Here is a 26032-nt window from a genome sequence, read left to right as displayed (position 1 = left end):
ATTCTGCTGAACTTTTTATCAGCGTTTGTAAATCATTTTCAAAGTTGGTTTAAAAAAACTCGTATGATGCGTTCCATAATGAAATTCTTTGGGCGGCTTTTGTGGCGGTGGGGCATCCATATATATGCGATTAAATTGGAAAGTCTCCTTAACTGTTGAATGATTAACTGATGTTAGATTTACATATATTAACACTTAATTTAAATAATAAAAATGCTCTACAATTTTTCGTGTTTGATTATAAGTTTTTATTCGGTAACGATGTGTTTGCAGCTAACTTTTCAAAGTGCTCGGTTTGTATGTAATGTATACAATTTATATTGGTTTTCTTCACTACATACATAATATTGCTAAAAGCCGATATGATATTATTTATATAATAATACAAAAAAGCGCCTGAAAGCTGTACTACAATAATTTGGCTTTGAATTGCTTATATATTTTTCTCATTAATTTGTGTGACATTTTCGTTGGTATGATAAATAAACATTGTTTCGTGTAGGTGCCTTTTGTCGGCCGTTGGTTTGCGTTGCATTAAAATTTACATCGATTTTTAGAGATTTATTCCCATGCAGATACATGGGATAAGATACATGATATAAGAAAATTGGTCGGATACACACAAAAGGAAACGTTTTTGATTACCAAATTAGCCGGTTCGCGGCTTCAGATTCAATTTCGTATATCAAAAAGTGTTCATTATGTTTGTATTAAATTTCTCAAGAAACTGCAAGGGTGTGAAAAGTTCAGCACGGCCGAAATTCGTTTTGTTGGGACCTTTTTTCAATTGTCGTTATGAAAATAAAGTAACAAGGGTCAAAGTTCTACTTCAATTGCTACGTATTAAGGTACTATTAATCAATCGGAGGTATTACATACACATAATATGCATAGATGATTGCTTGGCCACAATATGTTACTTAGTAAATGGTTTTTGGGGGGTTTAATTTTCGTCAATTTAGACGCTGAGATATGAATTGCCTTGCTCTCATTTTTACAGGTGGGATATCATAAGGGATTTTACAAGTCTAAGTCTATAAATATTATATATGTAGGTAGTATTCTCTAAAAGATTTGTCGACGTCGATTTTTGTTTTATAAATTTATGCAGATTTTTGTTTAATTTCTTTGTTTCTTAAAAGTGATTGCTAATAAAATGTTGGCATATTACAATTCTTTAATAATTGGACTAAATTATTAGAAAATACATTGCGTTTGAGTGTGTGTGTGTGTGTTGTGTTCAGGTGAGACTAAAGGTAATTTTTCTAATAATTATGTAATTCAATTTGACGCTGTTGTCTACAGCTGCGGCTGAAGCTGAAGCAGTGTTTAAACGTATTACTCCTTCTTGGGCAACAACTCACTGTTCATAATGCTGAGTCGCCTTATGTTGGGCTTATCGTAATCTTCCATAGAAATTCCTCGCGACAAACGTCGCGAACCATTGGCGCTCTCAAAGGATCCCGAACTGGCGGTGGAGAAGGCTCGTCCACGATCTACTCCTGGCATTACCACCGAGGTAAGTAGACCTTGTCCTTTGCAGAATAACAAGATCGATTGCGCCACTTTACCAGGCTGAAAAATGTGTATAGAATATTTATAATAAGTAAACATGTGTTTGGTAATCTGTTAAAACAATCTTCCAAATGCTGGGTGGGACCTAATTCCACAAACATGTCATTCAAATAACTATTTCATGAGTGTGTCCTGCAGAAAATCATTTCGTATATCATAACATTTTGGCTGGTTTGGATATATCATAGAAGTGCGATCGGGTCGGTTCTTATTAATGGGTTTTGTATATAAACCCACACATATAAATTCGCTAAGAATAGCTTTAAAACTGAGAGATAAGCTTGAATAGACACAGACTGTCACAGACAGACAGTCAGCAAATAAACAGACCGAAAGACACTGACCAATAGTCTATTTAAGGATATCAAAGTCGAAATTCTTTTGCTAAAAAGCAATACTTACAGCATCTGCCAAAACGTCTCCAGCACGTTCAATTTTCAATATGGTGACACGCTCCTTCTCCACATCTCGATGCAGTTTCTCAACCATTGAGGCATAGGGACTTAGCATGCCAGTAATCAAAATGACGTCCACTTTGCAACCCTTTAGAGTTAGATCCTTGCGACTGAAATTACAAGAAATGCCTTATAGTAAATGTGAGAAAGAAAATCTTTAACTAGGTCTTACTTCATAAATGCCTTGACATAGAGCCCAACATTCTTGCTATTGAGCGAACGATGCAAACGCTTCTGATATTCAGCCACAATTTTTTCCTTATCGGGATTCTCACCGACAATTTGCTATAAAGTAGTTTAGTTTACCAAAAATATTATATCGAGCAGTGCAGCAGTAAGACAAAAGCAATTTTAGGATACAACAATCTACACTATATAAGACAAGGTCAAAAGCATCAAAAGCAAAAAGCATGCAAAATTAAAAACAAAAAGTAAAACAAAAAATGGATAAAAATTTCAAATATTTTTTCTTCTTGGTGAAGATATTTGCCAATTTGTTGGTTCAGTTAGAACTGTCGAAGGGAAACTACATACCGAGCGCTAAAAATAAAAAGAGTAATGAGAAAACATAAGAATCATGCTTTAAATGAAATATAAAAAAATCTAAACTTATGAAACAATTTTTTGGTATCTAGCAGAGTATTGAAAACCGATTGTAGAGAGAGATCGAGACTTATTTAATATAGAGACTTTCTTTCGGTTTACCTCCATAACCTTGAGCGTAGACGAACGTATTTGTAATTCCGTTCGATTGGTCGTTGTTAGGGATTCAAACATAAAATGGAATAAGAAATTGTAAAGTGAAAAAATACAACATGACACTGAGAATTAATCAATTAACCACACAACAACACAAAGTTCGACGATGTGTGTTCACTTTCACAGCAAAAAGAGAACAGGATATTCGGTGTACAATATGTAAGTATGTAATATTGAGACTCGAAACACAACAACTACTAATAATAGTTACTTACATGCCCAAATTTGTGATACATTAGAAAGCTTTCAGCTGATTGGGCCACCTCATCAGTTTTCCAGCTAATGAACTGCAATTAATGGGAAAAAGACAAATGAGCAGGTTAATTGGACACTCCAAATCTCGCACGATTGCGGATTTTCATGGCTCACTCACCTTGTTCTTGAATGACTGTAAAACACTGGCTGCACTGCCCGTGGCATTGATTAGAATCAGGCCCAATGCCCGACTTGGATGGGCCAGGCCAAAGCGGGCCAATACATTGGCTCCCGCCCCCTCGCCCAATCCAATCACATACTTCACATGCAGATAGTCCAAAACGGTGACTAAATCCTCACCCAAAGCTTGCAAAGATGGAAATGGAAAATTGTCGGCCAAGGCATCGGCATTATCAGCATGACCGGGCACATCGACGTGTATGAAACATGAGCGCTCCTTAATTTCCGTCATGGATGGGCTGCTTACAAATTCCTGAAAGGAGTTATCTAACAAAGACACATGGATTGGTCATTGGATTTGGATGATGATAATGTTGTTCTACTTACGATTGCAGCCCAAATCATGAACGGTTATAAATACGGCACGTTTCTCCTGCTGCGATAGATCGCCCTATATACGAAGATAAAACCATTACAATTTCCTTCCTACAATTGGATTCCATTTTCTCTGAGGCACTTTACTAACCTGTACAATTACGGTCAAATCGCCGCATTTTTCGGTGCTGATATTATATTTCTGTAAAATGGTAAATTAAACTAATTTAATTACTTGCCCAATGCGCTTTCACAGAGAGAACTTTGTTAAACAAAAAACCAAAAGCACTTGAATCATTTTCACGTTAACGCAAACTCAAGCGTGAGAAATGACTGGGTATGAAATGACCAAAAAATATAAAAGTTGGTGCCAAAATGAGTTTGAGTTCTTTGCCATGACCCACTAATTAGTTGTGACTGCAGTTTACTTTGGCAACCCTATTCGCCACAATTTATATACAGCTCAATCCCTGACCTCAGTAATTAAACTTATTTTGCCAAATCAAATTTGGCCTGAGGTGTCATTTTGTCCTGCTTCTAGTTGGCTATCAATTCTTCTGCTACTGTCAAAAAATTTGTCGAAGTAAATAAAAACCACAAAATTTACCACCTCTTCTTCTTTGCGCAAAATCGTTTATCCGTCTGCTACCAGATGACACTTATTGAAATCGAATGAAACTATAAAAGTGTCAAAAGACCAGCAACGGGACCGGAGAACATTTCTCGAGCCGTTTCCACCTCAATATCTTTTGGGCAAAGAATTTGCCTAAGCCCTTTAATGTCTCTTTCATTCATTCAGCCAGCTGAAAGGTTGCCAGGCCGCAAGTGGGGCTTGTGTAAGCAACTATGTAAGTGGAGAATAAACGAACCGAGGGAAATCCAAATGAAAATGAGAATAATTGCGTGTGTGTGTCTATATGTAAATGCGTTCGTCTGTGTGTGTGTGTGTGTGCAAAGCTCTCGTGGCGATGGATTTACGGGGGATATGGGAGAACAATATCCATTGAGTTAAGTAAACTAAAAGCATATTGCCAATTAAATTATATTGAAGTTTAAATGCCCTAAGATTTAATATCTCTCTGAGGTAATATAGTGAAAGGAAATTCATCTTCTTTTCCATTAGATAATTTGTTGGTTATTGTATTCAGATTATGAGCCTTTTCGACTAGCAGTACAGATATCGATAAAAACATTAATACTGAAGAAGATAATCTGCATGCCACAAAATTTCAATTCAGCACCAACAAAATTGTCACTTGAAATTCTGATTTTTGTGTGTAATTTATACCAAAGCACTTTTTTCTAAATTCGCAAAGAAAAAAAATTGAATTTCCCGTCGAATGTTATATTTTTTATAAAATTCGAATAAAAAATAGATACCTATGTTTTAAAGTACTTTGGGGCTGGAAAAACAAGATTATCAGAGCTTCAGTAGTTCTCAATTTGAGCCACCGAGTTTTGAGTGCAAATTCATTTGCTCACATGTAATCAATTTTAAGCATCCATAACACTGAAGAAATTTATAATTTGAGCATAAAGAGCCTAAAAATTAAAACAAAATTTGGTGTCGCGGTATTATCTATATAAGCATAAAAGGAGGAACATGTTTTTAAGTTATCTTACCAAGAGTTAATAAAAATATTTAGATTATTGGCTACTTTATAAGCCCTTTACTAACTATACTGTTGTGATGTTGGGCCAAACGACTTACTTTGATAAACGAGTTCACTGATACATTTGTTCGGTCTTTACTGACTTTATTAAGTTCCGAGCTATCCCAACAGTCCTTAGACTATTGTAAAAAGGATGTATTAACGAAATTCGAAAGATTGCAACTAAGTGAGTAAAAATGAAAGAGTGAGTAAGATGATTAGTCAAGTAAGTCAGTGACCAAGTAAAAAGTCAAAAAAAGCTCCAAGTAAAATAAATTTTAAAAATGTTATAGTTAAACTGTTATATTCAAGGTAATAAATGTGCCTAAAAAGTTAGATTACGTAGAGTAGTGAAATCAATTTTTAATGGCTAACTAAATTGAGTTAAGTAGAATATGATACATTGCATTTATTTGTTTGGATAATTATAAACCCAACAAAAACAGGATAAACGTTTAAATCTTTACGATTTTTTATCAAACATAATGTTATTCAAAATCTTGTTAAAATACTTGTACTACTTTTCGACTTATATGTAATTATGTAATTGATGCGTGTAATTGAGACAAGAATTTTGCATTTTAAAATGAATAATTCTTTCGATCGAATTGGCAATGGTTTATTGCTTTTAATACCCTGCAACATATAATATTGACTACTTTATTTGTCAATTAAACAAAAATAATGAATTCAGAGTAACAAAACCATAAAAACTTTATGTTGTTTTGAAATAAATAATGCATCACCTGCTATCATGGCCATAGATCATAGAGAGCGATGTCCTGCAGGCTGCAACTGCATTTGAGTGCCACAATATGGTGAACACGTTGCAAATAAATACATTTCTATATATATGTGTCTGCGTGTATGTGTGTGTGTGGGTATGGCATCCCAACTCCGCCTATTCCGGGGTGATGATGACGTTCAAACTTGTCCATGTAGATGAGGATAAATGGAAACATGTAACTGGGAATAATTGCTCAGAGTAAACAAGAAGCAAATGGTGCACATGCCGTCACAAATCAATTGGCATTAATTAAGTGTAAGTTTTTGCAACAATAAATAGAATGCCAATGCTCTATTGAAATATAATGCGATTTCTTTGTTTCTGTTTATTTGTGGAAAATGAAAATAAGCGCAGTTTATTTGCATAAATGCTAATTGTTTTTTTTTTTGTTTTCAATTTATTCATGAATTTTATACAAGAAATATTTCAGTAATCGATTTCATTTGATTACTATTTTTTAGTGAATACGAAATGAATCAATCAAAATTAAGCCAAAAATTAAGCTTTTTTAAATTGAGTATTGAATTTCACTTAGTTTTCTAACTCAGCTCTTTTGGAATTCTATTCTATCAATTTTTTTTTTAAAAAAGAAGTTTTTGCTTGATTGCTGAACTGAAATGTTTATATGTATGTAATGCTGTTTTATAAAGCAATTCAGTTGGCTTTATAAGCGTGTAAATAAAAAATATATAAGCATCTACATTTTCTTCACACAATTCCAAAGCCAAAGGACAAAAGTTTTTGCCATCCAACAGCTGCTCCTTGAAACTTTTAGCTGTTGATGTCGATTCGCAAACAATTGCTCACACCTGCAGAACCAGAGGTAAACGATGAAATATAACCATAACCGCATAGCAATGTTGCCATAAAAATCGCTTATAAATAATGAAATTGACAATAAATTGCACACACACACACACACGCATAGAACGATGATGAACGAGTAACTGGCACATGGGATAGCATGTCTGTTAAGTGTGAAGGCATTTCCCTTTTAGCTGAGTGCACTTTACGACCTGGTGATGCTCATTCACCACACTCCCCGCCTTATCCAAGACGACAGACGACGATAGCAGCCACTGGTATGCTGGTTGACATATTAATGATTGATGCTCAACGGTTGACAAAGTTACAAACCAGTGCCCGAAACAGAAGATGAAACATGACGAAAGCAAACTTCAGATTGACAGAATTCAGTTGCCCTTAAACTAAGTATACAGATCGACCGATAAATGTCAGTTATCTGACTTGGAAGAAATTCGGAAATGACCTAATAAGCTGAGCAAAAAATTCGAAAATTTCCTAACTGTGTTTCCACTCTTTTACAATTTGTATTAGAAACGATTTTGCTTGAGAAAGCTTCCCTCAACCAATAATATTAAATCAAACAAAAAAGGAAAGAAAATACATTTTTCATAACGTCAAATTGAGAACAGCAAGTTGAAAAGTGGTCGAAAAGGCTGTTGATTTTCGTTTGAAAACGACTTGGAAAAATTTATATTATGAATTAACTATAGGTGTAAAGACTAGTCACATACTCTTTCGAAAAGTTTAAAATTATCTGTAATAAATTGCTCTAAAAGTGTTTTCGAATCCAATTTTGAAAAGACAATAAATAAGCTCAAAAGAAAAGAGAAATATGAAAGGGGCCAAACATGGTGCAATATAAATGCAATGTATGTATAAATTTAAACAAAAAGTTAAATTGAAAGCACATAAAAGTATGCTATAAATAATTGGAAAACAATTTAGCTAAACTTACTAAATATACTCAACGAGCTGAATATTTTCTAGGTACTCAGTGATTAAGCCAGTGATGTGCCCTACCCTATATGAAAGTTACTTCCTGGATGGCAGAAATTGCCATGGACTTGACAAAGAGATACCATGTCGTATACGTAATGAGAAAAAAGTTTTACACTCAATTCAGGTGTTTGCCTTTTGTTTTCTTTCGTTTTTGTTTTAAACGGTTTCTACTTTTATTTTGTTGCTGCCGGCGCAATTGTAAATTTCAATTGTTTATTTGCTTTTGCGTCAACGATTTTCTGTCTTGTGAGCTGTTTTGTTGGTATTGTCTTTGTTGATGTCAGAGAGTCAGAAGACCATCAAGTCAATTAAAAAGCCAACTGACTGAATCGCTTGATTTATGTCTGTCATACAAAAGTTGTACGTTGTCTTAAGATGTGTAAGATCCCAAAAAGAAAATGGTATATACATAAGAAGAGTTCGACTTTAGACTAAATACCCTTTTAATCGATAGTTAATTAAAAGGGAAATGAAAGTAATGTAATCTCACTCTATAAGCTTGTTATTATTCCTGAACACTTATAAAAGCATTTGTTCATTGGTTTGTAAAAACTGAAAAGCAACATGGTTAAAATTTGATTCAAATGTCTGGTCAACTTGCAACAACAAAAAAACAAAAAATGAATGACCATACATATGTACCATTTGCTTATGCAATATCTAAATGAATGGGAATGTGTATGAAGCGGAATCGGTATCAAAATGCCAACAACCAACCATGTATCGCAGATGATGTGAATGTAAAGGCATTGCCCTCAAGCCCTAGGATAAAACTTTCACATTTTGTTGCCGCTATGCGTGTCAACTCATTGACCTCGTTGTTGCTACCTCGACTCAGTAGTGTTGCTGGTAGGTTGATTCCGCCTCCTGAGGCATCCTTTGCCCCGCATTTTGTTTTTTGATTTCGTTGACGTTGCCAGTTTTGCCCCAGCATATGAAAATACTATGTATGTACTATGTATGTGTGTATGTAGCATCCGAACCATCACCCTACTTTGCTCTACATTTGCCCTCACTGGCTCAAATTCTCTTTCTTTTCGGTGCGCTTTCGGTTTTGATAATGTACCAGTTCCAGTTCCCATTACCCAAACCCAAACCCTACTCGGTTAACAGCTTTAATGTCGTAATCACGTGGCTGTGGGGCCCCCGAGTGCTTACTAAATACGATGGCCCCGGCTATTTGTAGCTCGAAATATGGCCAGGACATTCATGTGTCTCAATCTCTTTAGTTCTCCCCCCCTTCTCCCAGCATCTCACTCTGTTTTTCCCTGAATGTCCGGACCTGTCTGTCATTTCAGTCGAGATTACAGCTTACAGCTGATGGATTTTGCATTTTCCGTAAGGCAAAAGAGGCAAAATGATTTCTCATCCTGATGACTTTATCATTGGCAGTAGCAAAATGTATCTCAAATATCGACACACAGCAAATTGAGGCTTCGATCAAGCTAATCCAAGTGAGTGACTCTTAATTACAGAATAAAAATATACATACAATAAAACGAAAATAATGAAACTATTAATTATTTAACTGGTTACGATTTGGCTAGATTTTTCTGGCTTCACTATATATATGTATATATATTTCAACTATTTTTGCGTGGCTCTTGTTTGCCTGCCTTCACTTTGCCATTCTTTGTTCAACCGCAATAGCAATTAAGGCTACCGTGAATGACAATAGAATAAAACCAAAAAAAGAAAAAATATTCCAACCGCAGTCAAGTGTACTAAAGGAAAGTCTTCAACAGAAACTGAATTGCTCTTGCCACTTAAACGCACAAAGTTTATCTAACAGAGTGCTGGCTGCCACTCAAGCCCATCCTGGTCACATGGTTTGCTTCCAGCCTCTAGCCTCCAGCCTTCAGTTTGTCGCTAATCAGTATTTCCTCCGTCAGTCTAAACGAATTGTCGGTATTTTAGATTTGATTCCGTCTTGAGTTCTTCTCTAACGTCTGCCCACAGTTGTTGCATTAATTTTAAGGGTTCCTCATCTCCTACGCAACTCCTAACATCAGCGTTCGCCGTTTGGTTCCTTTTTTTTGTGTTTGCCTTGTTTATGGCTCGAGAGATGAAAGTTTATTTGCCACACATCTTTTTTGGCTCTGAAAATGTATTCAAGTGTAAATGGATTTTCGGTTCATGACCGCACTTGCAGTCAAAGCATTTCCATCAACAACTTAGCCCTCATCCATGGTGGCCGATTTGACCTTCTCCGTATGTGTGTGTGTGTGCCTATATATAATATATAGATTTGTTTGGTAGTGCCACCATGTGACGCGTCCTCTGTATCTGCCATTGGGATTCCAAAGTGACATGTTGCGGGTGTGCGGCGGGTGTGTGTCTGTGTGTTTGTGGGTTTATTAAATTGATGTTTCACTTTTTTGCTCCGACAAATTCCGGCCTGCCTGGCATACCTAATGCATGCTTTATTATTGCTCTCAATAATATATGACTGAAATATTTAACACATTTTATTGAACGCATAGAAATTGATGAAAACCAAATATGTCAAAAATGCAGTAATTGGGGCGGTTAAACAGGATTAAAAGTAGTCCTAGACTAAAATACTTTAAACTGCAGCGTTACAGGGAGAATTTTACATCTAAAGTCAGTTAAAAGCCACCAATTAAATGTTATTTAAGCCCTGCAGGACCCAGGACTCGAGATGTTACCATGCGGCATCGAAAACTTTGACACTTTGCCAACGCAAAAAGTTATTATAGAAGCAAAAAAAAAATCTCGTCAAGAGTGTCACACGGTTAGGCGTAAGAATATGCTAAATGGAATGGGAGGCAGAGGAAACCTCGCAACTAAAAACAAACTCTTCAAAACTCATTAGAAAAGTCCATCTTCCTTCCCTGATCGGCAAACAGATGACTTTGACTTCAAGTCAAAGCTTTCTGAAGGATTTTTCTATTCAAACTAATTGGATAGATTCGAGTATACATATAGAGTATCATAAAATTTGTTCTTTCAACCTCAAGGCGCACTTTAAATGCTACAGAATGCAATTGAAGAGCAGCCAAAACCTTTTCTCCCACAAAGCCAACGATAGCAAAAACTTCTTACTAACAAACAAACTTTTCTTGTCCCAGGGCGGGGGGAAAAACTAAAAGATTTCCATTATTTGTTTTCTCTCCATGTAATAAAAGTTTTATTCAATGTGTGACCCATAAACACGAGTAACTGACGCCCAAAGACAAGTTGATTTCTGTAAAGGATTCATTGAGCTAATATCAAACTACAAACTAAAATAAACAAAATATAAAAATCAATTTAAAAAGTTGTTGAGAAAAATTGCAATAGTTTTTTCAATTTATTCACCATGTTTCTATTCACCCCTAGTTGGCGTAATTTGTTTTTTTTTTTTTTTCTTAATTAAATCACATTATATACGGGTCCAACTGATTAAAGCTCGAAATAAAAGGCAACTGAAGGCAAAAGGCAACGTATAAAAGAGGGGACACAGAAGAAAAAAGCGAACTCAAGAACAAAACGTAAATGCAAAAATATATTGCTTGTGGTTTTCTTTTTTTTTTTTATCAGAAAATCTTCTTAGTCAGCAAAGTGAAATTGAAATTGCAATCTCAGAGGAGCGCATCCAATATTTAGTTACCTACAAGCACATGCTAGCACACACACATACAAATGTGGTTACACAGAATGTTGGTTGTGCACACACACATACCCACAAACACACGACCAGAACAGGGGACTAGCATATTATTATTGTGTATATTTTGCTTTTACTGTTTGCAATGCTTTTAATGAGAAATATCCAACTTAAATTTGCTGCAGAATGTCAAAATTAGTATAAATATGGCAAATTTATAGCAAACATTTTGGTCTAGGAATTTTATTCTGTATGTGAGTTCTTTATCCAGGGGAAAAACTAAGTTTGAGTTGAAGAATTTAACTGAATTAGAAAAATAGTCTAATAACTTATAAAAGTTAGTTTCCATTTCGCTCGTAAAACTCTTGAAAAAGGTTATAATCGACGTGAAGTTTTAAGAAATTGTTAAATAATAAATATACAAATTCATGCTTTTCGATATGTTGTCAAAAATGTTTGTAAAATAAGACACAAATAGCGTGGCTAAAATACACAATTTGGTTTTATGTGAGAAAAGAATTCTCCCTATCAAGCGATAATTCTGATCTACAACAAATTTTTAAGAGGTTAGCTTGAATGTCACCTTGAAAATAGTTTAGTTAGATATAAATATGTATCTAGTAAACGTTTCTTGTGGAAAAATAAGTAAACTTTGTTGCAACAAAGAACAACAACAAATGCACATGTTTGAATGTGTGTGTTTTATATTCATGCTTCATTTTTTAAAAGTGTGTGTTTTGTATGTACATATATTGCTGCATCTATCCGAAAACACAAAATGTTTTAGTCGACGTTATTTCGGTTTACGTTTTGTTAGAAAAAAGACAACATTTACTTTGATGTGGCTCAACTTTTTACTTAGAGCTGCAAATAATTTTTTGTTATCAATCAAAACAAGTGAAACCATTTTAATATATGCAAATATACTTTTGAAATATTCTTTAAAATTCAGCAAAAGAAATTTTCCAACAGTCTTAGTTTCATTGGATTGATAGTCGAAAACCATTTTTGCTCAGTAGTTTTTAAGTACATAATAGGTCGATTTAAGAAACTGAGTGCTGAGGAGTATCAATAAAAAGAAACGATATATTCATTCAGTCAAAAACTGTTTATAGCCATCAAGAAGAAACTATTACAAAAGCACTTTGGGTTATGAAACAAAGCCTCTTCAAAAGAAACCTAAAGTAGAAAATCAAAATCTTCAGTTCAATTATAAATGGAAAAATATCTGTTATAACAATAAGTCAAATTGTTATTGTTAATTTGACTAGGACAAGTAATATAAAACATTTTGAATCGATTCTGTCAAAGTACGACCACACAAAACTAGGCAATTTTTTGTTCGAATATCAAACAACAAGAAATTGTTTTTTTGGGAATCCAAAACATTAGGTTTTATTGCAGAAACCCAAGATGCCCCTAATTCCTTACTCCTATATGTATAAGTAAGCTCTTAAAATATTTAAGCTAGAGCTTTTATATAAAGTAATTTAAAATTTTTTTACGATATTTTAATTTTTCATAAGTTATATGTATATACTTTTTATACGTCACAATCTTTCAATGCTTTTCAAATTATGAAATTGAAATATATATGTAGGTATATTCATTTCTTATGTAATGACAATAAGCACTTGGGGCTGAACTCAATCAAATTAAGAGTCCTTTCAAAATAATTCTAGAAACGGATATAAATAAATAGGAAAGTTTTCCGCTCATTTTACTCTGTGAAAAGTTTCAACTTTCTCATGCTGTTCTGTTGAAATCGCAACAGTTTACCAAGTCAAAGAGAAAATCCACTAATTGTAAGCCTAGGTAGAGCTGTGAATGCTGCCAGCATGTGGCTATTATCCAAATGGGTGAGCATCGTCCAATTAGTAACTTAATAAATAGGGTAAAAGCATTTTTGTTGTCACCTAAATTTGTTTTTGGTCTGCTTGCGGGTTCATGTAATTAATACTTGCCAGATGGTACACCGCAAATGGGACGTAAAATGGAACATTTACCGCAATGGTTATAGCCACAAATAACACAATAACAACCGCAATAATATTCTGCCACAAAGGGAACGTCAAAGGAACAAAAAAAAAGAAGTAAAACGGAAGGAAAAAAACATATATGCAGAAAGAGAGTTATGCAATTTTTATGAGGCTAAAGTCAAAAAGTATACTATGTCCTTTGAGTCGAAAACGGTAAGCTTGGGGAGCTAACATATCAAGGTTATGCGCGCCATGCCTTCACGGCAACTGAATTTGATCACCAAAGCCCAGCTTAAAGTTTGTGTGTGTTAGCGAGTGTTTGCTTGTTTACTAAAAAAAACTAAGCCATGTCACGTAGCTGAAAAACTATGTGAAAAATTGCATTCCAGTTCACAAATTTCGACACTCTTGTGACTACATACATAATTAAACACACTGGCAACTCAAAAAGCGCATTTAAGCACTTGACAGGACGCGCTCTGCAGACACACACTAACCCAAATAAGTATGCAAAACATTTCATCATATCTGTAGGCAACACAACCGCGACTATTCACTCACATTCCATAACAAAAGTGTCTTACGGTCTCATTGTCTTGTCGTGTAAAACTTACGCTAATCTTCTCGGCTGGCGCTGGTGAGGCAGCCCCACCGTGTCTTGGTGTGCTTGGCTTCGACATAGCTCTCTAACAGGACACCTTGACTTGACGACTTGGGCTTGGCTTATTGCGTATCAGTTTTGAGCGACAGCGACAACACACACAAGATGCTTCGATTAGGCGCACAGCAGCTTTCACAGCTAAATCGGTACAAAATTGGAAAACACACTCGATTGTTAAAGAGTCCCCCGTTTGGAGAGCAGTTTACCGACTGCAATGTTCGAATGCCTGGCAACGACTGTGCCAGGTATTTCACGAATGATGCGAGACCGGTTCGCACTCTGAGCCGATAGACAAGACCCGATTACTCTGGTGAAAGTAACACCGAACACCGAGGAGGCAAATGTGATGAATGAAATGGTCTCAACTGCTGTGTCCCCTGCATCTCAGACGCAGTTTCCAAAGGATGCTGCCTTGCAAAATATTGCCAAAAAGAAAGCTTTCACATTACCTAGTAAAACGCAAACGAAGGGCAGAGTGTTGAAACGTTGCCTTAGGTCAGAGTTGGTGGAGGAAAGTAAATACAGAGTTGCCATGTAGTTGAGCCGTCCCTATTATATTTCAACAACACAAAAAGTTTGGCATCTGAAATAAATTAGATTTTTCAATGATTGGCAAAAATCTTAACAAATTTTTCCAAATTTAATTTTTGGAACAATGTTTTATATATTTTTGATATTATAGACCGCAAGCCACGACGACTTATGTGTAGCATATATTTGCTCAACTAAGAACTTTTAACAAATATAACGTTTTAAAGCAAAAGGAATAGAAAATTGAACAAGAAATTTAAATTTCAGAGATAGAGATTTTTTTTTTGTTTATAGGCTAAAAAATATATAATAACATTAATAAAATGTAAGTAAAGTCGTAAAGGTTTGAGTTCTATAAATTTGTGGTGACTTTTGCCATTTTTAATTCTTAAAACAAAAAATGGCATATTAAAGTGAATAAATGCCAAAAATATAACTACTTTTTGAGTTACAAAAAAAGATAGAGAAGCAATGTGAAATTTAAGAAATTATTTGTAAAACCCTTCTCAATCCAAATCAATTTTAATAAATATTATAAGGAAGTACACTTCGTGAACTCACAACTCTTATTTGAGCTAATTGTATTAACAATAATAATGCATTATTTGAAATTGTTAAGTTTTCTGGCAACGCTGTTTTGCCACCAACATTCATTGCCTACTTTTCAGCGCAAAGCTTTCGGACGCCCACGCAATATAAATGAATGTATATGTACGTTTGTATGTATGTTCGAGACGTGTACAAAGTATGTCTGTGTCAGATGCTGTGTGTTTGTGTATGTGTGAGTGTATTTGCTCTTATGTTATGGTGAATTTGCGGGGTTGATATAAAAGGAATCCCTTTGGTTTTATATCATTTGTTTTGGGTTTTTTTTGCGGCATTCTCTTTTGTGTTTTATTTCGCAGAGTCTTCATTGCCATCGCAGTAGCTAGTTGTTTTTGTGCTCTTATTGTGAGCTCTTTTTCTGAGCGCCTTTTTGTTTTGATGTGCTAATTTGTCAGCGCGCGGAAAATGCGCAAAACCCTCCTGCTCTTGCCTCACATTCTGCGCCTCCTCCATTCAGTCGTTCTCCCACCCATCTGACCCAACTTTCACATAAAATGCGCATTAGGAATATGCGTGGGCTAGGTCAAGCCGGTGTGGCAAGAGAAGACCAAGTCTTGCCATTGTATACAGGGAGAGAGAGAAATCAAATACAGATAATACAAAAATAAATATATACAAGTATATGGAAATTGAAAATTGTGAACTGATTTCAATGATTTGCCAAATTTAATTTTCAAGCAATATGTTAAACAATATCTGTTTATGCGGATATGGTAATCCTCGTGAATATATATTCTATTAAGCCCAATGAAAATATTTAAACTTTAAACGAAAATTCTTGTCGTTGTTGTGTGTCTAAACTGTTTTTATGCCCTATGCCCACAGGGTAAAAGGGTGTCGTCGAACTTAGTGTAAAAAGCAGACCGAATGGTGTTCTACCCAGTAAAACTCAATGAATATGACGATTATTTTTTTAAATTTCTTGGCATTTGTCATTTGATAGGGTAACTTTAAGTCGTTTCGCATAAAATTGCAAAAGCATTCCCCTTTATATTTTGAATATTTCTTTGTTGCTGCTGTCATTGACACCAAAAGGAATAAAATGAGATGCAAATTTTTTTGTCATTTTTAAATCCCATTAAACGTTCACCAGGAAAACATTTTGATGTTCATTATATGTATGTGCACGTATTTTCCGTATATTTACATATATTCCATCCTTATGTCTATACTCTTGCTTTTCGTACATATATATTTTCTGAAGCGCACAAAAATTCACTGTCTTTCGCTTAGCTCTGGTGTCTCTTAATTTCGAAAGGCGTTTCATTTAAATAAATTGACAAAGACACCACACTAACGCGCACAAAAAGAAATTAAAAACAAAATGAAACCAGAAAAGTTGAATGCAAAGAACAAGCAAACAAACAAACGAAAAAAAAACAAAGAATGGCAATAAACAGCAACAACAAATAGGACAATGTCGACTACAATTATCCAGGCAGGTGCCTAGAACAAACAATGACAAACGCGATTTATGTATGCGCAAAAGAGGAAAAGTTGCGGGAGAAAAGGATTTTTAGAAGGGGAAAAGGCAAAAGTTGGGGAAAAGTGAGTGAGAGATGTAGAAGCAGTTTGCAGTTGTCATTGCATACTTGAAGGTACGTACAAAGGATGGGAAAGGAAAGAGCGAGGACAATTCATTCCTGTATTCTGCCAAACCAAATCCTTGGAAGTCAGGAAGGAAAAGCGAAGGATAAAAAGTTCTTAAATACTGAACTCACGATTGTAGAGACGGTCTCACTTCAATCTATACCCTTTTTTATGTTTGTTTAATGCTTTAAATTCTTTTATTGTTATTGAAAGAATGCCAAAGCGGGTTTCCGCTCAAGTGACTTTAGAAAAATGTGAATCTTTTCATTTGAGTTTGAACAATTTTCTCTTAATCAAAGTTGGTCTTCTGGACGATTCCTTAAAAGACATAACATTTAAATAACTCAAAATCTGATGCGATTTAAATTGTTAGGACTTACTGAAGAATCTGTCATTAATAAGGGTAGATGGAGTTCGTCTAAGCGTGTCCAAGTGTTTCCAACAATTTAAATTGTTTTTTAAGTCTTCGACCTTGAACATTGAAGTGAACGACTTTAAAAAACGGAAAAGCAACAAATCTAATAAAGAGAGAGGAGAAGCAGCAAGAGCCAGGAGGTGGATAGGATGCCTCGAGAGCATTCCCAGCAGGAGCACTTAAGCTCAAACGACAACGCAAACATGTGCGCTAGGAAAACAACCCCAAGCTAGAGAAAGATAGATATAGATAGAATGACAGAGCGCGACAAGTGCCAGGAGTAAAGCTCCTCTGAGGAAGTCCTTTTGCCAGGAATCTCTCAAGTGGCTGGCAATCTGCGAGACACGCTTTTTTCATGGAAGTACAAAACACACCTCACCATCAGCGAAATGCGAAATGTTGCCACGATATATATTCGCTCAATATTTACGCATTTATTTATGCTGCTCTTTATTAGCTTTTTATCGTTCATTTATTTTGCTCGTTATGTTCATACTGCTGCTCCCGACACTGGCGTTGTCTCGCTTTCCGCCACTCCGCCCACTTTAGTCCACAGTTCCATTTTACTCCACTTGAACCCACGCGCTCCTTCATTCAATTTATTTCAACTGCTATTTTTGGCGTGCTCCAATGGCCTCATTCCCAACTCAGATATGCCACTCCTCATGATGAAGACATTGATCGTCCTGTTTCGCCAAAGTCGCAGACTGATAATAAATTCAACTCTAATCCAATGCAAATGAGTTCATTGGTCATGGCGCATCCCATAAACGAAATTGATTGATAAGCCTCATTGTCCACAAATTGCAGGCCCAACCAAAAAAGTAAAAACTATTATCCCTCCTTAAAGGACTCGAAAGTGCCCATCTGCGGCTGAATTTGATTACAAATTAACAGCTTACTTAAGATTTGAGCCTTGATTGAACAAAATTCAGCTATTTGCTTGGAAGCAGCGAAATCTTGCTTCGTCTATCCCAAAAAGTACAAAAGGTAAAGTTTTACAACGTATTAAACCCAACTTCGCTAAAAGAAGTTGGGAATTCAAACTACACGAAGCGAAAAAAGAACGGCAAAGATCGCAACTGCAAACTATACTTCTATAATTATAAAATAAGTTAAGATACATATCTAGGGGCGATTCTAGTATGGATATCCTTTTTACTTTTACTCATTCTATTTTTATTCGAAAATTATGCCAAGTCAGTCTGCACTAATTTAACTTATTACCCCCAATTGAGGGCACATGTTGCCCAAGATTTTAGCTCATAATTATGTGCATTACAATTTGGCAATAATTTTTCTTTCCCTTAAATGGAATTTATGTTTGAAATGGGTCATTTATGGCTGCCCCCCATTCCCTTTGGATAATGCGTTCAACTTGTGTGTGTGCTAAAAATAGTTTGGCTTGTTTCGGTTAACCCTCCCAATTAATGCTGCATTGTGTGTGTATTCTGATGTTCTTCTCTTGCAACATGGGCAATTTTTTTGTTTCTCTGTCAATTAATTTTATTCGGACAGTGACTGGGAAATGCTTTTAATTGGTTTATTGGCATTGTGTTAAATGAAAATTGCAAAGGCCCATTGACTACGCAATTTCAACAGATATTTGGACAACGAAATTAAATTTCGTATACAAGCAAAGACTGCATATAGACCTATTTATACCCTGTGTACACGCAGAAATCCACAAAGGGCAACTATTTGGTTTTAGTTTAAAATATCTCAAAAATCACAAAATATTATAAAGGATCAACATTTGTACATAAAGATAAGATAACCATAAATTTCAATTCAATTTGCGGCAACTAATTGGCAAGTGGCCAAGCATTCCCTTCACTCACTTTCATCGTCCCATCATCCTCGTAATAATCATCATCATTTTCAGCGCCAAACATTGTTGTTATCAACAAACACAACGCGACCTTGTACATTTCTCTTGGCCCCACTGGCAATTCATGCTTTCGGGTGAATTAAATGGGGCATTCTTATTTATAAATTAAAGTACGCGAAAAATATTTATAAGCTCAAAGGAAATAGTAGCTTCTTTATCGGCAACATTGCGTATGAGTCATTTGAGCTACATTAAATATTTCTCTGATTGTGAGTATGAACTGTGATGAACTTTTTGCTTATCTTATGCTGAACTAAACTGAATTTAACTGAATAACATGCTAGCATGATGGATTGTCTACAATATATATATTTCTGGAGCTCAAATAACCTTTTGGTTTCTCATGATTGGGAAAAATTGAATGTAAGTGAGTGAACATGATTTAGGTGATTAAAGTTGTTATTTGTTCAACTGTTCAGAGATTCACTTATTCATTTATTTATTTTAAAAATCATTTTATGATTTCTATTACATGAAAGTAAAAATTCATTAGAAGTATTTCAGATTTTTGTAGAAACTGGTGTTGAGTGTTACTGCAACTGAACATGTTCTCGTTTTATTGTTCGTTTTTGTTCACCTGTTATTTTTTGTTCATTAGCTCTTTTTGGCTAATTTTGCTGCTAAAGATATAATTAACAAAATAAAACTCAAAATGCCTACGAAAAACGAACAAGTTAACAGTTCAATCAAAATTATCAATTTTTATCCAACATTAGTAGAAACTGACTTGAAAGGTGATTGAACAACTGAACAAGTCAGAAGTTGGGAACTTCTTTGAAGATTTTTGTTAATAAACTGCTGCCCATTCAGAGTGGTAACTTCTCGAACCAAGATTTTATTACATATGCATAGCATTGTCCATAAATTAAATTAGTATACGATTAAATTGAATAATACATCATTTCTTGCCCTATTATTATCGAATATGTCGCAAACCTTATCTACGTTGGATATATTTTATATTGTATTTGGGATTAATTAAAGCAGTCGGGGCAATCAAGCAAGCTTAACAGAAACACTTGAAGGTTTTAAGTGTGGTGACGACTTTTGACCCACCCACTTGTATGGATGTATATGTATGTGTAGAGCCCACTCACTTACATACACAGTATGTACACATGTGTATATGTATGGGGAAATTTGTTCTTTTCGTTTAGCTGTATGAGAACAAATGCTTATTCCATTTTTATAGAACAATTAATGGGCCATGCTGATGAGCATCGAATTGAATTCAAAACAACTGTTGGGCGGGGAGTAAACATCAACAAAGAACAATGGAACGAAATTTTATATCTCACGATTTTTGGTCACTTGATACCCATACCTCATAGATGGTATTCATAATTCTCACCCTCTCCACCAGACTCTCGGCACGGCGAGCAAAGGAGGCTCGTTTCTCCGCGGCCATCGACATGACTCGGTACGGAAATCTCTTCTCTTTTTTGCTGTGGGCCAAAATAAATAGAAACAACGACCGAAACAGCAAGTGTGTAACTGCAAAGAAAGAAAAGGAATACATATATTTATCACTTATCTAGGCGATTTGATCGATGACTATGTGGATCGACGCTGGCACTTTGTTTAATAATACTAAATAAATATTGTATCACAAGGCTTAAAGCCAAAGGCAATGCGATAATATTTATGCACGAAATATTTACGGTCAATAAATGCAAATACAATGCAAAAATATATACAAGCGGAAAATTGATATACATTGTAAAAATTAAGAAGCACTGTGAATCTAAACTTTGGTTTGTAAATAGTTAAGCTTCGTATTACTGGGTCTTCAACCCTGACTAGAAAGACACTATCACGTATATCAGATGTAGGTTGAAATTTCATCAAGACTAAGTCTACTGCTATTTTCGTAGAGCATTAAACCAATTTGCACTGAATTCAAATAGTCTTTTTTCGATACTTTGTATGATTCGAAAGGGAAAACTTTCTATATCTGTTTTAAGTATATCTCCTTTTCTATTGTTGGCATTCATACAAAATAAAAGAACCAGTCTAATTTTTAAACATTTCGCACATATTAGAAAGATTTTTGGTTTTTGGCGGTCACACTATGGGACAAACAACAACTTGGCACAAAAATTCAATTAATTTCATGCACATATTAATTTGTTTAAAAATAAATAAAACGCATTACCCTTTTTGCGAAAAACAATGACACTTTAATGCACAATTCAGCTGCCTATTTCGGTGTAAATAGATACACAATAATTATCGCGAACTGGCATTAAAAAGTAGCTAATGCTTAGCGCCAAATTAGCTTTAAAATCCGTTAAAATAGTCTCCGAAAATTCCGTTAATGATCGCACAAAAAGCGTCCCGTGGGTTCTTGTGCTAAAGAGTTTTGTCGTTGGACTGATGACACATGACAGCGAGATGTTGTTATGTAGCTTCGGTAATAAAGAGTACAACAACAAAGCGGGTTCGTTATTTGTCGTTATACCCGGCGCGAGCGGAAAATGCACAAAAACATACATACATATATGTATATGTATATGTGTACATTTTCTTTCTCTTTTAGTAGACGGCAAAATTGAGTGATCGTAATTTTTTAAGAACCCGCCCCCCCACATTGTTTATGCAGTTCAATGTAACAAGTTTCGGTTAAAGACCCTTTTTTAGACAAACTGATCTAAATTTAGATTGATTAGTGCACAATGGACAATCAATTTGCATAATGAAAGTGCACTAAATTATGATAATTTTGTCATTGACGTGATCACAACAACAAATTAGGATGTACGTCAAATTTATATATACAATTTTTATGAAGCATCATTAAACAAATATCGGTACATAAATGTGAATATTTTAAAATCAAAGCAGATACATAGGTGCATTTGGACTAGTTGCTTTAGCCATAACGAATTTTGTACACCCTTACAAGTCAACGCATAAAAACATCTTATCTAAAAAATCGAATTTCCGTAAAAGCAATGTGATAGTTACTGCCTATATTTCCTTTCAAATATTAGCGAAAATATAACATTAAAAAACACTAATTATAGATAGAATTAATGCTTAAATTCCGAGACAAAACAAATAAAAACCAGAGGGCCAGGGCTAACTTTGACTGCGTCGAAGTTTGTATGCCTTTGCAAGTTTTTTGTGTAATAAGTCTAATGTTTGCGAAAGAACGGCTCAGGAAATAACGAAGTTATTTTTGTTCGATTGTTCCCATGGGAGCTATATGATATAGTCGCCCGATTGATTAAATTTGGCACAGTCGTTTGTTAGTGTAATAAACTCACTAATATTAAATTTCGACAATAGCTCGGAAAATAATGAAGTCAACGAGAAAAGTCACTGTTCATGACTTTGCCGTTTGTATGGGAGCTATATGATATAGTGGTCCGATCCGGATAAATCCAAAATATATACAAACTGTGCAGTATATACAAGCCCACATCCAAAATTTCAACTCTGTAGCTCTTACGATCTAGGACGAGATCGCGTCGATCCAGACGGACAGACACACATAGCTATATGAACTCGTCTCGTCGAGCTGATCAAGAATATATATACTTTATATGGTCGGAGATGCTTCCTTCTATCCGGTGCACACTTCTGACCAAAATTAATATACATTTTTTGCAAGGGCACAAAAAGAATGACCAAAGAGTCTTTTGTGATAATCCCATAAGAAGCAAAAATTGTTTTTCTGAACAATGTTACATTTAGACCGATCGTTCCTATGGAAGCTATATAAAATAGTGATCCATGTAAAATTTCAGATCTGCAGCTCTTACGGCGTTGCTTCCTTCCAAACGGGCAGACATAGTTATATCAAGACGTTTCGTCGTCCTGCTAAGAATTGCACTTTTCAATAAAAAATAAAAATCGGACAAAATTACATAGAAATTTCTAAACAAAAGACAAATCTAAAAGCTGGCAATGCCACTTTTCGGGAATACTTAAGCAACTGAACTATAATTAATTTACAATGAAGAACCTTTCAGCTTTTAATTTTTTGCTTACAAATTTGTGTAATTTGAAAATTAGCGATGTTATAAAAATCTGTTTCAAAAATTGATTTTTAAATTTGCCGCCACTTGGTGTCAAACCGATAACACTGACTTCAGTCTCGTGTCTGAAACAGCAGTTTAGTGTTGGTAAACGCATTTATTCTAGATTTTAGTTTTGTATCGATATAAAACGCGTGAGTAAAACGCGCGCGTTTAAAATAATTAGAAAATTTCTAATAATAACAATAATAATTTAGAAAAATCTCTGACAAGGACTTGTTGCATTTTTGTAGGTGTACGTAAGTAATTTCCAATTTACAGGCACCCATAATGGAATTACAAGAACATGAGGGAGAGAGTAGTTGTGAGTAGAAGGACAACTAATGTTTAAGGATTACAATTCATTACGATTTCTATATTTTTCCACAGACATATGGCGACTGTGAGCATTGAAGGGTAGTGCCTCTGGCGGTTCCACATGCAAGTCATCACCCCAACTCAAGGGTGGCAAACATGGATCAAAACTGAAAGATTCCGGCAAGGATACTATTGACCCGCCACCCAAAAACTATCCCCCTGCCGAGGTGAATTAGGTTGGTGGGCAGCAACGATGATGCTAAAGATGGCAAAGACAGCAATAACAAGGACGGCAAGGACACCAACGTTAATTCCTTTTTAGGTGTCTATTCGGATGTTACCAAATTTCCATATACTGGGTGCCCAACATCCACCTAATCTCTTTGGGCAGTTTAAGTGGAGGTACTCGGCGTTTATAGTTTATTTATAGGCACTAAAATTAAATTCGATGATGACAAACAAATTGTTTTTATTTCCATTGACTTTTTTGGGTTCTTAAACGTCTACCTTGGACACATAATGTCACCGGTTTATCCACATCTACATCGGGGAACTGGCGACGCAAAACAGACAAGTCAAAGTTGGGATTCCATCATAACTTCATTGCGAGAGCGACTGAAAAGGATAGGATAAGGGATAATTAAAACAAGCTCATTAAAATAGAATTGTAAATGTTTTTCTCGATATTTAAGTACGAATTTTTGTACTGCTCGTCCGCCATGGGTCAATTGCCGTGATTTAATCCATTTGGTCATGAAGGCGGGCAGAACGTGCTCACAGGATTTGTAGTAACCACGTAGGCCAAAGGCATTGGTCACCTCTCGACGAGGACGTTCTCCCGTTTCCAGCAAATGATAAGCCTTGTTTCGCTCTCTTACCACCGTCTCCGACTTCTCCATAGAGATTTTCACCTACCAATTAACATACAGTTAAATATATTACACAAATTGCTGACTTAATTACCTCAATGCGCTCTGGACTTGGAAAGATTTTAATTTTATCAGTGCACTCGTGCTACATGGTCATCAGCAAAAACTAATATACATACTAAATTTGGTGAGTTTAGCTTTGTTAGTTTTCGAGAAAATCAGTTTTGTTTAATTTTCGGGGGCGGAAATGGGCGTGGCAAAATTTTTAAATAGTCAATATCTGCGCGTCTATTAAGTTAACTTACATACCAAATTTAATGTCGGTAGCTTTCATAGTTTTTAAGAAAATCAGAGTTATGTAAATTCCGGGGGCGGAAGGGGGCGTGGCAAAAAGTTGGAACAATTATTTTCTGCGCGCTAACTAAACGAGTACCTATATAAACCAAATTTGATGTTTCTATCTGCTATACTTTTTAAGAAAAACAGTTTTATGTAAATTCTGGGGGCGGAAGGGGGCGTGGCAAAAATTTGAAACAAACTCGATAGGCGTACATACTACACGAGACTGCATACCAAATTTGGTGGCTCTAGCTCTTATAGTCTCCGAGATCTAGGTGTTCATACGGACGGACGGACGGACGGACGGACAGACGGACATGGCTAGATCGACTCGGTTTTTGATCCTGATCAAGAATATATATACTTTGTGGGGTCGGAGATGCTTCCTTCTGCCTGTTACATACATTTTGGCGACTTTAATATACCATTTCACCCTATGGGTGTATGGTATAAAAACGCCGAGTTTCACACTCTTATCCGATGGAGAGCGTGGAAGATTTGTGGCACTGTGTGATGTGGAGATGTCAATTAGCAAAATTGCTTAACATGTTGGCGAAAATAAAAACAGTGAAAAATAACTTAAAACCCGGGAAAATTATGAAAAAAATCCCCGTTCTGATAGCCCAATATTGAGTGGCAACTGAATATGAAATCTAGCGATCAAATAAAATATCAGCGCATCCCAAATAGGAAGTAATTTTTCTCTATCGATATCCACGAGATGCGTGCATAAATCCTACAGTGATCATCTAATGCTTTATATAGAAAAAAAACTTATGAAACCTGAGCTCCGGCCTGTGCATAAAGCTGCTCGTTTACAGTTTGCCAACAAATACAAAGTTTGTACTCTCAGTTTGAACTGTGTGGAAAAATATTGTTTTTAGTAACCAAAAATGTTGAATTTAAATAAACCCGAGGTGTAGCGCTATTAAATTCGCGATTTGCGCGCTCCTAAACAAGTCCATGTGTCCAGAAATTTGTATATGAATTTGGACGGAATTCCCGTTTATTGAAAGGACTCTAAAGTGTTTTATATCGCATAAAATAAATGCACAAAACTATGTTGAGTTGTCCGAGATCGTTTTTGTGCAATTTAGACAGGATACATACATTTTCTAGCGTGATAATGCACCCAATCATAAAACAAAACTCACAGAAGTCTCTCAAAATCTTATTTTAGACTGGTCAACAAGCAGACTAGACTCAAATCCGATAAAAAATCTTTTAGGCATCTTGATTTAACGGCTTTATACCCACGGAAAGCAATTTCCAAATATAAAGGGCTTATAAGAAGCCATTTTTCAAGAATCGGACAAATTGGACATCCAAATGCTCCAAAACACGCTTAATTAAATGACAGTTCGTATACTGCAATTGGTAAGAAACAGAGGAGAGGGCTATTCAATCGTTTAAAGTT

General features: G+C 35.4%; 1 protein-coding gene and 1 pseudogene across 6 annotated transcripts; both read right to left on the bottom strand.

Annotated features, from left to right (window-relative positions):
• Positions 1-1159: 1159 nt before the first annotated feature.
• On the bottom strand, positions 1160-21426 carry LOC6651702 (uncharacterized protein ZK1073.1). Of its 6 annotated transcripts, none has more exons than XM_015176926.3 (10): positions 21223-21426; positions 20392-20561; positions 3691-3741; positions 3552-3615; positions 3163-3491; positions 3005-3076; positions 2736-2744; positions 2203-2315; positions 1978-2140; positions 1160-1575 (listed from the first exon to the last, which is right to left on the bottom strand). In XM_015176926.3, exons 2-10 carry the CDS (start codon positions 20479-20481, stop codon positions 1339-1341), a joined length of 1128 nt encoding a protein of 375 aa, XP_015032412.1. In that variant the 5' UTR covers positions 20482-20561; positions 21223-21426; the 3' UTR covers positions 1160-1338. The 6 variants fall into 6 exon arrangements, with proteins under 6 accessions (XP_015032412.1, XP_023036196.1, XP_046865908.1 ...); XM_023180428.2 differs by having other exon boundaries at positions 20419-20561; positions 21223-21425; XM_047009952.1 differs by lacking the exon at positions 2736-2744.
• A 1886-nt stretch (positions 21427-23312) lies between these two features.
• Positions 23313-25913, bottom strand: LOC124459743 (annotated as a pseudogene).
• Between the last annotated feature and the right edge of the window lie 119 nt (positions 25914-26032).

The sequence above is a fragment of the Drosophila willistoni genome, chromosome 3R (genome assembly GCF_018902025.1).
Source record: "Drosophila willistoni isolate 14030-0811.24 chromosome 3R, UCI_dwil_1.1, whole genome shotgun sequence".
Lineage (NCBI taxonomy): Eukaryota > Metazoa > Arthropoda > Insecta > Diptera > Drosophilidae > Drosophila > Drosophila willistoni.
The sequence above is the reverse complement of the archived record's forward strand: the minus strand, read 5'-3'. Positions and strand labels throughout refer to the sequence as shown.